Source organism: Lonchura striata, chromosome 4, assembly GCF_050655825.1.
Source record: "Lonchura striata isolate lonStrDom1 chromosome 4, ASM5065582v1, whole genome shotgun sequence".
NCBI lineage: Eukaryota > Metazoa > Chordata > Aves > Passeriformes > Estrildidae > Lonchura > Lonchura striata.
In genome coordinates this window covers 3,181,066-3,195,121 of record NC_140706.1, presented here as the reverse complement: position 1 = coordinate 3,195,121, position 14,056 = coordinate 3,181,066, and the positions used below count along the sequence as shown (strand labels likewise).

General features: G+C 49.2%; 1 protein-coding gene across 6 annotated transcripts in view; it reads left to right on the top strand.

The window, feature by feature from the left end:
* RNF24 (ring finger protein 24) overlaps positions 1–14,056 on the top strand; it is a 29,457-nt gene that overhangs the window by 1,138 nt on the left and 14,263 nt on the right. The window contains exons 1-2 of one of the 6 annotated variants that reach the window (XM_085577473.1): positions 5–171; positions 7,127–7,209. The exons of 1 other annotated variant lie outside the window; for it this stretch is intronic. Coding sequence is in view for 2 of the 5 variants with exons in the window: in XM_085577474.1 (XP_085433600.1) it covers positions 13,965–14,047 (83 nt within the window). In the remaining 3 variants the exon portion in view is untranslated. 4 more of the 6 variants (XM_085577471.1, XM_077782695.2, XM_085577474.1 and 1 more) reach the window with 4 other exon arrangements.

Genomic DNA, 14,056 nt, shown 5'->3' with positions numbered 1-14,056 from the left:
AACCGAAAAAGAAAGAAAGAAAAAAAAAATGCCACCCAGAAATGGGAAAAGCTGCTTTTTTGGAGTTACACTGGGCTGCTGTTCCTGCCGTGCCGGCACGTCCGTACCCTCCCTTCGCCCGCCGCTTTGGCAGGGGACCTGCGTGGGACCCTGGGGACTGCAAACCGACCGGTAAAAATGCACCTCCTGCGGTTTGGGGTTTTGCTTTGTTTTGTGTTTGTTCACTTCAGCCTGTCTTTGTGGAGGAGAACACGCGTGGGTCTCGGGTCACCCCACGAGCGGCGCCGGCTCCGTCGGATGTGCCAGCGTGTGTGTCTGGGGCTTGCTTCCCCCCTCCCGTGCACACCTTTGGCAGGAGGCTTGGATGACATCTTGCTCTGGCACGCTCCTCGCCTTTGATCTCGAGTTTCCTGCCATGGATAACGTGTTCGGCAACACGCGAGCCCGGCTCCGCAGCTGCCGGGGAGGGCGATGCGGGTGCCTCCTCCTCCTCCTCCTCCTCCTCCTCCTCCTCCTCCTCGTCGTCCCGGTTTTCCCCAGCTGGCTTCTGCCTACAGCTCCCGGCTTTCCTTTGTTTCGGGTGCCGCCAGGACGGGCTCTCACAGCCCAAGGATGCTCTGAACGGAGCAAAGCCAAGCACAAAAAGACACCTCCCCCCCCATCCCTTTGTTTCCAGGCGTTTGCGGGCTCAGCTGGTTTTTACACGGCGGCTATTCATGTGCCCAGGCAGATAAACCCGACTACTCAATGTCTCTCTTTTTATTTTTTTTTTTTTTTCCCTATTCGGAGTTATTTTGGGTGCTTTAGTTTGCAGGGAGCACATCCCGGCCGCAGGCTGTGCCAGAGGGATGCAGCAGCTTTCTGGGAACGGGGTGAATTTGCCAGAAGCATAACTGGAACATCTCGTGGCTGTCCTCTGGTGTCCTCCTTGCATCTCCTCGGGTGAGCAGAGCCATAAGCTCTCATCACCACACTGAAATCTGGGATCACCAGCCCTTCTCCTGGGAGGACTCTGATCCTGCTTTGCAAAACCCACTGCCAGCAGCAGCTTTAGGGACAGAGGCAGATGAACAAAACCCAGGCCTGTGCTCAGCAGTGATTGCTGAAATCAACCTTTTTAAAAAAAATATATCCTTGACTTTACAGAAAGCAAAATATAAGTTCTAATATTATTATCATCATTATTTTTTAGATTCCTACTGCTGTTTCATTTCCCTCAGGTGTTGGGTTTAATAGCGAAACCATCAGCTGAATTCATTTGAATGCCTTTTTTTTTTTGCACAACAGATGTACACAAAGCACCTTAAGCGTGTCAAACGGCCCCTGAGTAAATCATGTTGTTTGCTCTATTACTTTATTCATACAGGTTCGATGCTCCAGCTGATGCATCTGGAGTGCTGTGCCATCTGGAGCAAAAATTAAATACAAATTTGGCCCCTGGCCTGGAAAAATAACAATCCCGTGCCCCACTAATAATCAGCAGTGGAAGGATAGAGCCCCTGACAGAAGAACTGCTTGGGGGCAATGTGGAAGGAACCTAAAATGCACTAATTGAGGTATTTAAAACATATTTTAAAAGGGAAAATAAATGCTTCTAGCACCATGTGCCAGAAGCAGACAGAAGCAATGATGTGATCCCATTACCAAGTCACAGGGCTGGTGCTGGCAGATGACAGTCCTGATCCTGAGCGGGTGGTGGAGCTGCTGGAGGTCTGTGTGGTGGTGATTTCCCACATCTCCCAGCCTTGCTGCTTAAGGAAATCCCCTCCACAACCTCCCACAACCTCTTTTCTCCCACTGCTCAGCTCAGGTTTGCTAATTTTGTTCTGTTCACCAAGGCTGGGTTGGACTCTCCAGGTCTGCTGCATTGCTGTTTGGTCAAAGGCTGTCTCAGATTTGGGGAGAACAAGATGTAGAGGTGGGTCAGCTCTGCTGGAACTTACTGCTTGTGCATCCCAGGCTCAGATCCAGTCGCCTCCAGATGTGATTGGAGATAACTGTGATGAACCAGCTGTGAAGGACACCTTGGGGTCAGCGTGCTCTGAATGCTGTGGGATCTGTTGAACCTTCAGATGAGGAATATTGTGTGTGCCACGTGGGAAATAAAGTGATGGCTGCTGGTTGCTGCCACTGTTCTTGGCTGGAGAGTGGTTCTGGCCCTGTCCTGAGGGAAAGGCAGGGAGAGGAGGTGGATTCCATGGCAAGGAAGCAGCAGAGCTGTTCAGGATTCTGGATCTGAACCAATCCTGGAGGTTCTACCCAAGAAGACCCAACTTCCAGCTGCTTCCTGGACTAAATGATATGTGGGATTACAGGAGGCCACCTGGCTTTGCAAGGAGGGCTTTTGTGCTTCTGGACCATCTCTCCATGCATCCCCCCTTGGGTCACCCCTCCCAGTGACCTGCTGTCACCTCCACTTGGGCTGTGTGGCAGAAGACGTGTTGTGAGTGATTCACTCCCAGCCATAAAACAACACTTGGATGTGGAAAAGGTGGAGAGAAGTACAGCTGGTGCTCGTTTCCTGTTCCCAACACCTGCACCTGGAGCCTTCTGCCTTGGGATGACAGAGCTGAGACACGGTCCTCCCTCACCTTGCCAGGCTCCTCCTGCACTGTAAACCCAAACAAGCCCATCCTTGGGGCCATGGCAGGAGGTGCAGATCCTTCTGGTGGTCCTCAGGCAATTTGGAATATTGGTGTGGAAGCCTGGTGGGTGTTTTTTGGGGTTGAAGCTCCCCCCCGTCTCAGCAGTGCTTGGTGTGCCCGAACTGGGTTTGTTTGTTTTTGTTCCTGTAATCATTCCCTCTGAAGCTGAGTGTTGTTGACACAAGATAAGATCAGCCATTCCCTTCCCTGTCACTGTTGCCCTGGAACCGCTCAGAGTCAGTTTTGGGAGTGGCCGTCCCGGTGTGCCCGTGTCCCCACCCCGAGCCGCTGACAGGGCTCTAAAGCGGCATCAGTGATGATGTGACACCGGCCTCAACTGCAGCGAGCCCAGTCATCGCCCGGGCCCCCCGGCATTGAGGAATGCCAGCGATCCCATGGAAAACACGCTTCGGGAGAGGATCCCAGCCCACGTGGTGTTGCTACAGCCATGGGCAGTGATTTGCTTCCTGTCCTGGAGGATGGGAGAGCCTTGACATTGACAGTGAGCTGGAGCAGGGCCTGTTCCTCCATCCCGGGATCACTGCGGTGGCGCTGGAGCTGCGTCATTTTTGGATGCTGTTCCCTCTGGAGCACACAGGGAATGTGTCATTTTTTGTACTTGTCTGGCATGTTTAAATTCCACCAAAGAACAAAAAACAGTCCTGAAGGGTTCCAGCCACATGTGGAGGGTTTCTGTGTCCTGCTCACAGACGGATGCAGTGCTGAAGGGATGGCGAGAGGAGACGAGCCTGGCTCTACTGCCAGTGAGTGGATGGGCAGCAGGAGCTCATGGACCAAATTAGCTAGAAGCAGCTGGCACAGTGTAGGTGAAGGCTGTGAGGTCTCACATTGCTCCAATGCTGGAGCTGCAGCTGGATCAGGCTGTGGAAAAAGCAGAGAAACAGGAGGACCAGCTAGGGCAGGGTGGTGGGAAGCCTAGGCAGGGATGTCCTGCTTTTTCTGCTTCATCTTCAGGACTGTGAGTGAGAGGAACAAGTAAGAATGACTTCTCCAGGCTTATTTTTGCTTTAGTTTTGTTTTTGGGTTGCTTTGCAGGACACCAAGACTGCTGAAGAACTTGGGTTCTCCTGGCTGAGGGGGGAAAAGGATCTTTGCCTTTGCAGGATAATTCTGGAGGCCCATCCCAATGTTTGAGGGACAGTGTCCTAGCTAGGTCCTTCAGTGTGCTGTCTCCGTGGAAGCAGGGGATGGAGATCCATGTGGCAGCACAGCCACAAGGGTTATTGATGTGTTGGAAACCATGAAATCCCCTGAGAATGGTCACGTAGAAACTGGAACTTCTCCAAAAAGTTGATGGGATTGATCACCAACTGAAGTGCACCTGCACCAACACCCATGGTCACCAAGAGGAGAAGGATCTGGAAACTACTGTGCATCAGGAAAGCTGTGACATGGTTGCCAGCACAGAGTCATGTGGGATGACTCAAACAAATGGATTGCTGCAATGGATGGAGATAACTTTCCATGATTTACCAGCAGCCCTGGCTAACTGGGAGGTCCCAGCTGACTGGAAGTGAGCAGATGTGATACACAGCTACAAGAAGGGCAGGAAGGAGGATTTTGGGAACTACAGGGCTGTCAGGTGAGTGACAGGAGCAGATCACTCTGAGTTCCTTCATGCAGCACCAACAGTGAGAGGATCTGGAGCAGCCAGTGTGAGTTTGTGACATGCAGGTCCTGCCTGACCAACCTGATCTCCTTCTGTGACAAGGTCACCTGTTTTGGCGGGTGAAGGAGGGGCTGTGGGTGTGTCTTTCTGGACTTTGTCACAGCCACTTTTTCGTGGCTGAAGTCACCGTTCCCAGAGGGATTTAAAAGCCGTGTAGAAGTGGCACTTGGGGACATGGGTTAGTGAAGGCCTTGGCAGTGCTGGGTTAGCAGTTGGACTCGATGGCCTTAGAGGGCTTTTCCAACCTAAATGATTCCATGATTCTGTGATTTTATTATCCCCTCAGAGGATTAATCCCACCACTAATGCAGCTTTTCACTCGCAAAGCGCTTTAAGAGGAAGTTGTGCCAGGAGAGTGCTTGAAGAGAGAAACTGAAAGTGCTGAGCAGGAGGCAGCTGCCCTCCTGCTTCCAGCCTCTCCTGGTCTGTGCAGTAGAGTGGGTTTCCCAGCTTCTTGGTTTATGGGAGTATTTTGGGGAAAACACAAGAGCTCCGTGGCCGTGCAGCTTCCCAGGCGTGAAACCAGAGCATTTCAGCTCCCCGATCGGTCCATTGAAATCCAGGAGGAACAGCCTGGCAGGTAAGAAAGTGGGTGAAGCCAAATTGCCCATCAGAGCTGGCTTGGAGACATCAGAGTCTCCCAGCAGACAACTTCAACTACAGCAAATCCACCCGAGTGGATCGTGCCTCCCTTTCGGATTTTAGGGATCGGCAGAGCTTTGTCCCGAGCTGGCAAATTCCTCTGCACTTTAACGATGGCAAATATTTCCTCAGCGCTTTAACGACTCCCATTTTCCTATTGTTCCCTGTAAAAACCCGCCGCCAGGCTGGGCTTCTCCCGAGGCAATTTCCTGGCTCTGCTCAAACGAAGCTGCAGGGTTGGGGGTTTTAATTTCACTTTTTAGTTGGGAAGTGTTGGGTGACAACCCGGGTGTTTTGCTCTCTTGGCGTGTGGGATAAAAGATAAGGCTTTTGGAGGCTGTGGCCGTGGTGGCCATCTGAAGTGGGATGGGATTGTGTGCTGTTGGGTGGTTTGAGGGCTGAATGAATTGGAATGAGCCTGTCTGGTGGTGCTCTTGTGGGTTGGGTGTCTGTCAGCTGAGCCCAGCACCCCAGTCTTGCTTGGCATTCACACCAAAACACCCTCACCGTTGTGCTGAGCGTTGTTTGGGGGCTGCACTTTGGGAGTAAAAGTAGGAAAAATGGATCATTTTCTCAACTGTGGCTTTGCCTGAGGGATGCTGAGCTTCTGTGTGCTTCTGATCATCCTTGGGGCTTCCTCCTTGTATCCTCCTCCTCCTGAAGCATCTTCCCCAGGCAGCTGCCAGTGATGCAGTGGGAGGAACAGGTCGAGGAGGTGATGGGAAAGACCCGGGATGTGCTGCAGCCAGGGGAAAGGGATGGAGCTGCAGACAAGTCTGACATCAGGTGGTTTATTCCAGCCTTCGATGCTAAAGCTGGGAGCGGGAGTGGTGCAGGGAGATGGGACTGCAGTGGGGATGGTGGGTATTCTCCCAAAGCCAAGAGAGAATTTGTGCCTGAAGACTAAAAAATTATATGGTCCTGCAGAAAAATGGGCTGGAGAGGAGGGATACTGCTGCCATCCTTTCAGGCAAGCCCTCCAAAAGGAAGGGTTTTAACACAAGCTGATGAAATTGGGGCCTTGTTTATACTGAGGTTGGAACTTGAGCCTCTTTAGGTTTCTTTTTTGGATGGAATTTAAAAGAGGAAAGAAGTAAGCACTGACAAAAGTTTAGTTTCTTTCTTAGAAAACATCTGTTTTCTAACAAAAGTTGGTTTTCTTCTCCAAAGGATCCCCTGAATCCTTTCTGCTTCCTTTAGGTTTGATTTATCTATTGATGTTCTGAGCTGGAACATCCAACTTAGTAGCAAACTGCTTGATATCAAGCCCCAGATTGCACATTGCCTGCTTCATCTTCTAAATCAAATAAATTATTCTTCAGTATTATGAGTCACTCACTGTGAGGGTAGCAGCAGATCCCAGTCTGTTTCCATGAGGGTGCCATGTTATATTTTCCTTATTAACCCAGGTCCTTACCACAGAGCTGTGTGGATGAAGGCTGCTGCATAGCTGGGCACAACTTAGGTTTTGTTGCTCAGAGATTTTTATCTTTTTTCTTATTATTAAAATGACATCTTCCTAGGCCAATGCAGAATAAGTCAGGTGGATGGGATGGATTTTTTTTTTAGCTGGAGCATCCATTTCCATAAGAGTTGGAGCCCAAAGATGAGTTGTGAAGCCCTGGCAGGTTGCTTGCCTGGGATGGGATCCTGTCTTGGTCCTACTGTGGATGGACTGATCAGGCTTGTCTTGGATACCCACATCATTCCAAACAATCCTCTGCAGCACTGGGTTGGAAATCCCCCTTTTCCACCCCAAAACCAGTCCTGATGCAGATTTCTCTGTGAGGACTCGCTGTGTGGCAGCCGTCTCTGCAGGCTGCTCCATGCTTTTGTTTACATCTGGTAGAAAACTTCTTAAATTTCCTGGCAAGGGAGTAATTCTAATCCCTTTCAATGAGATCAAGGGATTAGTGTCTCAGATGCTTATAAAATTGTGAGGATTAGCCAAGCCTCCCCCCCATTCTTTCTATGCCACATAACGTCATCGCCGTGTTTTAAAAGGGGATCTCTGTGCTGTTACCAAGAGCTGAAGCAATTTCTGAGACCCTCTGCGAATCCAAGCGTTTAAAAACCATGTCTTCATCCTCTCCTTTGCTCCCTCTGGATTTTTGTGCAATTTTTAGGGTGTTTTTCTCTTTTCTTCCAGCATCCCTGGTACCAAACCGCAGTAGCTGTTCAAGCAGATACGTTTGGTTTGCGTGGCTTGGCTGCGTTGCGGCACCCGTGCAGGTAAGTAGGGAGCTGAGCCCAAAGTTTTCCTTCACAGAGACTTGCAAATTCCCATCTTGAGAGGACCAGGTCCTGAAAAAACATGTTATTTCACGAGTTTCCCCCTCATTTCAAAGGATTTGGGCTTTTGTGGTCCATCCCCAGAGGGGAACGGCACTTCTGGGCCGACGGGATGCTCTCACCCCAAGAGCTGGGAGCAGGATGAAACTCCACACACCCACATTCCTGCATCCTCTTAATTACAACCTGCACTTTCATTAGGACTTGCTCCCTAACCAGTTCACAGGGAGCTGACAGGGAGGAGGGTTTAGTTCAAACCCTGTTGCTTCTCCCCTCAGGGCAGGTTTTAAATGCCTTTTCTCCCGGGTCGATGGCTGCGTGGTCGCTTGACCTGTGTGAGCAAAGAGATCCCGAACTGCCGAGTGGTAGGAGCTCGGAGCCAGGAATTCCTGGCCCCAACCCAGTAGAGTTTCAGAGGCAAGCTTTTAAATATATACAAAGACAAGCTCATAATTTCCACTCTACTAATGAGGCCACGGTGTTTTCATTGAAATGTGCCAATAGGCGCCATGGTGGTATTTTAGCAGCCTTGTACTGTGAATCCAAATGTGATTTAACATGGCAGCCCCCACAGAGCCGAGGAAAACTGGCTTCTCCCACTGAATTTCAATGATGCTGCTCAGCAGCACCTCCCAAAAATCCCCTCTGTGTTGGGACCTCTCCTTGTGTTTCATCCCGACAAAGCTTTTCCCCCCCACCACGGTGGTGAAGGTGGGAATGGGTTGAAAGGGGATATTTAGGAGGGGAAGGTCTTAATTTAAAGCCTGGGTTTAACAGATGTGTGGCTGGCCAGTGTGAGGTGGCAATTTAATAACCAGGCTGGCCAGAAATATCATTAAATTGTAGTAAAAAAAATGGAACGTGAGGGCTCCAGACATCGTGTTCTCTCTTGACCTTTAAAAAGCCACTCAAAGCTGCCAGCCTGCTCGTTGCTAAGCCACCTCCTTAGTGCCACTCATATATTTTCCCTTCTAGCAGGCGATTCAGCACCCGGGAATTCATGGAGATCCAACAGCAAACTGTTACACACCTGAAATTCCCACTGGTGGTTTTTAGCTTTGTAGCCTTGAAGCATTCAGAAAATATTCAGCAGGTTTTGTTCAGCCAGTTGCAAGAAAAATGTAAATTTTAAGTAACTCACAAAAGGTGTTAGGTTTGCTTTGCTTTTTTTTTTTTTTTTTTTTTTTTTTTTTCTTTAAAACAAATTTTGCATCAGCAGCACAGCTGTAAATTGGGCTTTTGGTTATTTAGGGCTCAATTTGTGAGGAACCCCTGTAAGAAGCAGCATCCCTGGGCAAAGGAGGGGTGTGGGCAGATGATGTTGGAAATTTACACCTGGTTGTCCATCCACCTCCTGGTTACAGACCCCTGGGGTATGGGTACACCTGGATTTTAGAATCACAGAATCATGGAATGGTTTAGGTTGGAGAGGCCCTTCAAGAGCATCTCATTCCACCACCCTGCCATGAGCAGGAACACCTTCCACTAGACCAGGTTGCTCCAAAATAGCCTTGAAGATTTCTAGGGGTAGGGAATCCACAACCTGTCTAAACAACCTGTGCCAGTGCTTCACTAAGGTCTCTTCATTTTCTGCACCCCACTAAGGTCAGGCCACGATTCCAGGTGAATAGGGCAAAAGGATCATATCCCATGGTATCACCCTTGGTGCTGAGACTTTGTGACAGAGGAGGAGATACATTTGTTGGTTGGTGAATGTTTCTCTCCAAGCACCTCACTTGGCTGTGCAAGTCTGGGTGTGGAAAAGTTCCATTTTCCATTTCCAACTAAATTTTGAGGGGTTTTCCATCCTTGGAGCCACCTTTCTTGTGCCAGTCCCATAGAGGTGAAGCAGTTTTTGTCCTGTTTCCATATAACTCCCAGGAGGTTTTTATACTGGACTCTATGAAGTGTTGCAAAACCATTCCAGTCTCTGTTAGCAAGGGAGAAGGAATGATAAAAAAAAAAAATAATGCTCCCCTAAATCCCAGTACTTGGGTCAAAACCAGGAAAGGGTGGACTGTCTGTGCAGCTCATTTTTTGGAAGTATTAGGAAAAATTGGAAACAGCAGTGACGTGGCATTGGTGTGAATTCCCAGCAGGCTGGGTTTGGGATTGTCTGAGTTTTCCTGAAGCCTTTTTCAGGCTGTCAGGATTGTAAAATACAACCTTGGCTGGATCAAAGTGGCTCTTCTTCTTAATTTTTACCTCAAATATAAATGATGCAATTAAAAAGGGTCCACAGAGTGCATTCCTGAGGACTGAAACCCAGGATCCAGGAGCAGACAGCAGCAGTATAAAGAGGAATTCTTCCCTCTCTGGCCTCATGCTGCTTTTCCACCACAAGGCTTTACAGCCATCTGGATCCCCTTTCAGATTATGCCCCCCCTCACAAAAATCCATAACCTAGCAACCTTATTTGGTGTCAGTGAGATCATTCTGCCTTCCTGTTCCCAAACTGTGCTTGGCTCCTCTGACTGCCCTTGTAGGATGGCTGCTGGCAGCTGTGATCCCATCACTGGTTCAGGGTGCTCCTCTCCAGCAGGATTTTGTAGGATTATTGATCCCTCTGTGTTGCACTGGTTTTTTGTTTTTTTTTTTCTCATTAAAGGAGCTTAGGAAATGGGGGAAAAAAGGGGTTTAGGAAGTTGTTTAATCCATCTGCTTCTCAGTATTGGAGTGCAGAGGGCAAGTTGCTCTTTGGCTCCATGGAAAGTGATTAGTTTTGGTTCAGCCTGTAGACTGCTTGATCAAAGTGGGATTTTTTTTCCTACAGATGTGATATTTAGGGAGTCCCCATTGTTTCCCACAGCTCTGTGTCATCACCTAGGAATTTTCAAATTCTCTGGAGTGTTTAACACCAATTTCCCTGCTCTGACCCTTCAGCTGCGTAGGCTGAGTGTTTCTCATGGAGCTTCCAGTTTGTGTTCATTGGGGAACACTGTGAACAAGGAAAACCTACCACAAATGAAGGTGGGAGATTATTCCCACTTGCCTCTGCTCTCATTGCTCTTTTTGGGCTAAAATACACCCAGATTTAATAATGTGTGTCCCTCCACCATGAGCCCATCAAGAGAAGTGGTGGCTCCTGCTTCCTCTTTTCACCTCAGGAGTACAAAGAGGGCTGGGGGCAGGAGGAGGCAGCAGCACATCCTTTCCCACCACACTTCTGGGAGGAAGAGTGAGCTCACCAGGTCGTGACGTTGGAACTGTGTGCCAGGAAAAGGGGGAGAAAAAATTAAAAATCCCCAGGGCCAAAGGGGAAAAATGCTTCAAGTGTTATTTCATCTCTGAGCAGTGAATTGAGCTGTCCTTGGGCAGCTCGTGTGAGCCTTTCCAAGAGAGCCGCTGCCAGCTCTGCTTCAAACCCTCCTGGGAAGTGATTCCCAACTCTCATTCCTTATGGGAGCTCAAGCAGAGCTCTCCTCCAAACTCTGCTTCCCCCTCCTCCAGACTGTATTAAATCGTGCTATTGATTTTATTTTTTTTTCTATTTATTTTTGCCTGTTTTCCTGGAACTTGCAAAATCAGCCCTGAGCAAACCTCTGGTTTGCTTTTCCAACAGCGCTGGGAGAAAGAACTTGACTTTACCATGGGTGATGGGAGCTGCAGCTGACCCATTTCTGCACATTTCTCTGCTAGTGGTAGCAAAAACATTTTCCCACTTAAAGGTTCTCTTCAGTTTTAAAGTTCTGGGATTAATTGTTTCTTCAACTGTCTAGAATCAGAAGGACTTGCGGGAAATTGCAACAGTACAGTCGTGATGCCGGATGTTGCTTTCCTTAGGCTTCCCTATTTTTTTCCAATTGCTTTGTCATGTTGTCACATCACTTGCTGTGTCCCCTGCCCAGAGGCAGTGGAGAGGGTTAAGGTTTTGTGTTTGGTGTCAGCCAGCTGGGGAACACAGCCAGGAAATTTCCTGATTCCCGTTCAAAAAAAGCATTGGATCCGCTCTCAGGGAGGAGGGAGCAAAGGTCCAAAGTGCCTTGTGCTTGGAGGTCAGTTTGGTTCCTTGAATATCCAGGCACACAACAAAAACCCACCAGCACCCCCAAGCCTGCAGGCAGCCAAAATGGGTGAAACAAATGGGTTTTTGTACTGTTTGACACCCAGAAGTTCTGTCTGTTGCTGTGATGGTGCTGTATCACCCCAGCCAAGCTTTGCTGGATCCCGGTACAGCTCTGCCTGCGGTGTGAGGGACCTGTTGTGATGTTCCTTCTTCCCTAATCAACAACCCTGCCAAGCCTTGCACCATCCCTCACGCTCCTCCATTCCCTACCAGCTTTGTGGAGTGAAGGATCTGGGCCAGGTTGGATGCTTGGAGCTGGCACTGGATGTGGCATCCCCATGGTAGCATCGTAGCTCTTTAAAATTGCATCATGCCAAGAGTTTTTGTTTCCCCCTCCATGCTCAGTCCTGTTGTTCCTCAGTTTTGGACAGCAAAGGCCATCACTTCTGGCTGGAGCTCCCCGCACTCCGTGCCAGGCAAAGGTGGTGCAGCTGTGTGGTATCTCTGGAGCAACAGTGATGCTGGTTTGGGTTTGGCTCTGCAGCTGCCTGTGATTTTCCCATCGCCACGCTGCGGATCCTGGCGCTGGACCAGCTCCAGAGACGGAGCTGAAGGAAATTCCTTCCAGCTGCTTGAGGTCAGGGCTTCGCTTTGCTTTTGGGGTCCACGAGGGGGAATTTTTGCCTGCAAGTTAAACGAGGGCGTTTCTGGCTGCTGCTTCTTAACACCTGGAAGAATCTCTCTTTTAAATATTATCCCACTAGTCATAGCCATTAAATAACCTTCCTCCTGTAGAATCATTCCATGGAAGAATACCCTGCTTTGCAACACAGCTTGGGCTGTTTCAGAAAGGTCTTGTCAGCTGCTCCCAGTTTAACTTTCAACCAGTTAATAAGGCTTTTGGTTAAACCTGTCTGAAACACGTTGCGAAACGCCTTTGAAACTTGAGACGCCGTTCACGCCCGCTTGAAACCTTTCCCACCGATAAAATATTCCAGCTTGGAGTTTGGCCACGGCTTAGCATTCACTTTTCCTTGAGATTTGTGATTTCAGGCCTGCCTGTGTCTGGCTCCACTGGGTGTTTGAAGCCCAGTGTTTCCTGGAGATGGGTTGGCTTTGCCAGCCCGTCCTGTGGGATGCCCAGACCACCAGCTCCATCCAGCTAATGGCTGAGGAGATTCAGTCTGAATTTGCTTTGAACCCCTGTGGAGAAGGTTGTTTGTCTTGAAAACATAAAGAAAATCCCTCTAAAAACAGGAGTTTATTTACAACAGCAGAGGCAGAAGCCACCGCTCCACCCAGCATGTGTGCTGTATTTAGGTGTGAGGATGCACAGCACATGCATGGCCCCTTTATGCACTGATGTTATAAATAAATAATAATCAATTATTTTAGAAAAGAACAAGCAGCTCCTTTTAATAAGTAAAAGCCCAAGAAGGAACACACAGTTCAAATCCATGTGGCAAAGCAGCAGGAAAGCAAAAAATCTGCAGCTTTCAGCCCATGACATTGCTTAAAGTGGCATCCCTGGTGTCAACCCCCTGTCTTCAGGGACCACAGCTCTGCGTCGCTCCCCTCCTCCTCCCTGCCTCAGTTTCTCTACCTGTGAGAAGACAATTGCATCCTTTATTAATCCCTGTGAGATCTCCTGAGGAATGCTCTGGGTACGAGGTTGGCCCCAGTATTAAGGGCTTGCTGTGGCTCTAATGGGGATTAATTTGGGACGTGGCCCTGTGAGGTTTACCTTTCACAGCCCAAGTGTAATCAAAGCCCTGCCAGGCTGGAGCTCGCTGACCTGTGACACTCCCTTCCTTGGCTGCTCGATGGGCCATTAACCAGCGCTTTGGCTTTTAATTAAAGCTGGGTTTTGTCCTCCTTGGAGAAACGTGGATTTGCTTGGCCCCACATTGCTGAGTCATTGGAGGGTGTAAGGAAGGAGATGTGGAGCTCAGGTTGTTCTGCCGTTTGTGGCTCTCTGCATCCCAGGACAAGCAACCATTGTTCCTTGCTGTTTTTCACAGAATCATGGAATTACATTGGGGTTGGAAGGGACCTTAAAGACCATCCAGTTCTACACCCCTGCCATGGGCTGGGACACCTTCTACTATCCCAGGTTGCTTCAAGCCCCATCCACGCTGGTCTTGAACACTTCCAGGGATGCAGGGGTAGCAACAGCTCCTCTGGACAAGCTGTGCCAGTGCTCCCTTTTCTATGTGCAGCCTGTGTCCCCCATCCGAGAGGTTTCAGGGACCTACTGGGGGCCATGGATGCCCCACAAGCATCATCTCCCTGCCCTGAGATGCCTTGACTATGGAGAGAGCAACAGGGAGGCTTTTGTTCTGCACCAGAAACTTTTCATCCTTCTTTATGGCTCATTTTTTATTTCTTTTGGCTGTGCCCTTGAAAATCCGAAGCAGCTTAAAATACAGTTCCTCCCCCCACTCCCCTTAAAAAAAAAAAAAACAAAAAAAAAACAAAAAAAAAAAACCCAAAGCTTGGCTGCTTGAAGTCATCAGATTTCACTGGAGTCTTTTAAAATTAACAGTTTCCTGGATCCTGGGCAGACCAACTGATTTTTCCCCTTTAACCTCAGTGCTTTTTGCTGTAACATTTCTCAGCTGTTGCAGCAGGAGGGAGGGAGGACCAGGGCAGCTCCAAGGTGGAGAAGGTTATTTCACACAGGGGTTGGATGAATCTGGTGTGGGATTCCCTGGATTTGCACCGCAGGGAACAGAAAGGCTGTCCCCAGGAGGCTGAGCCCCCACGACATGGCTGGCAGGT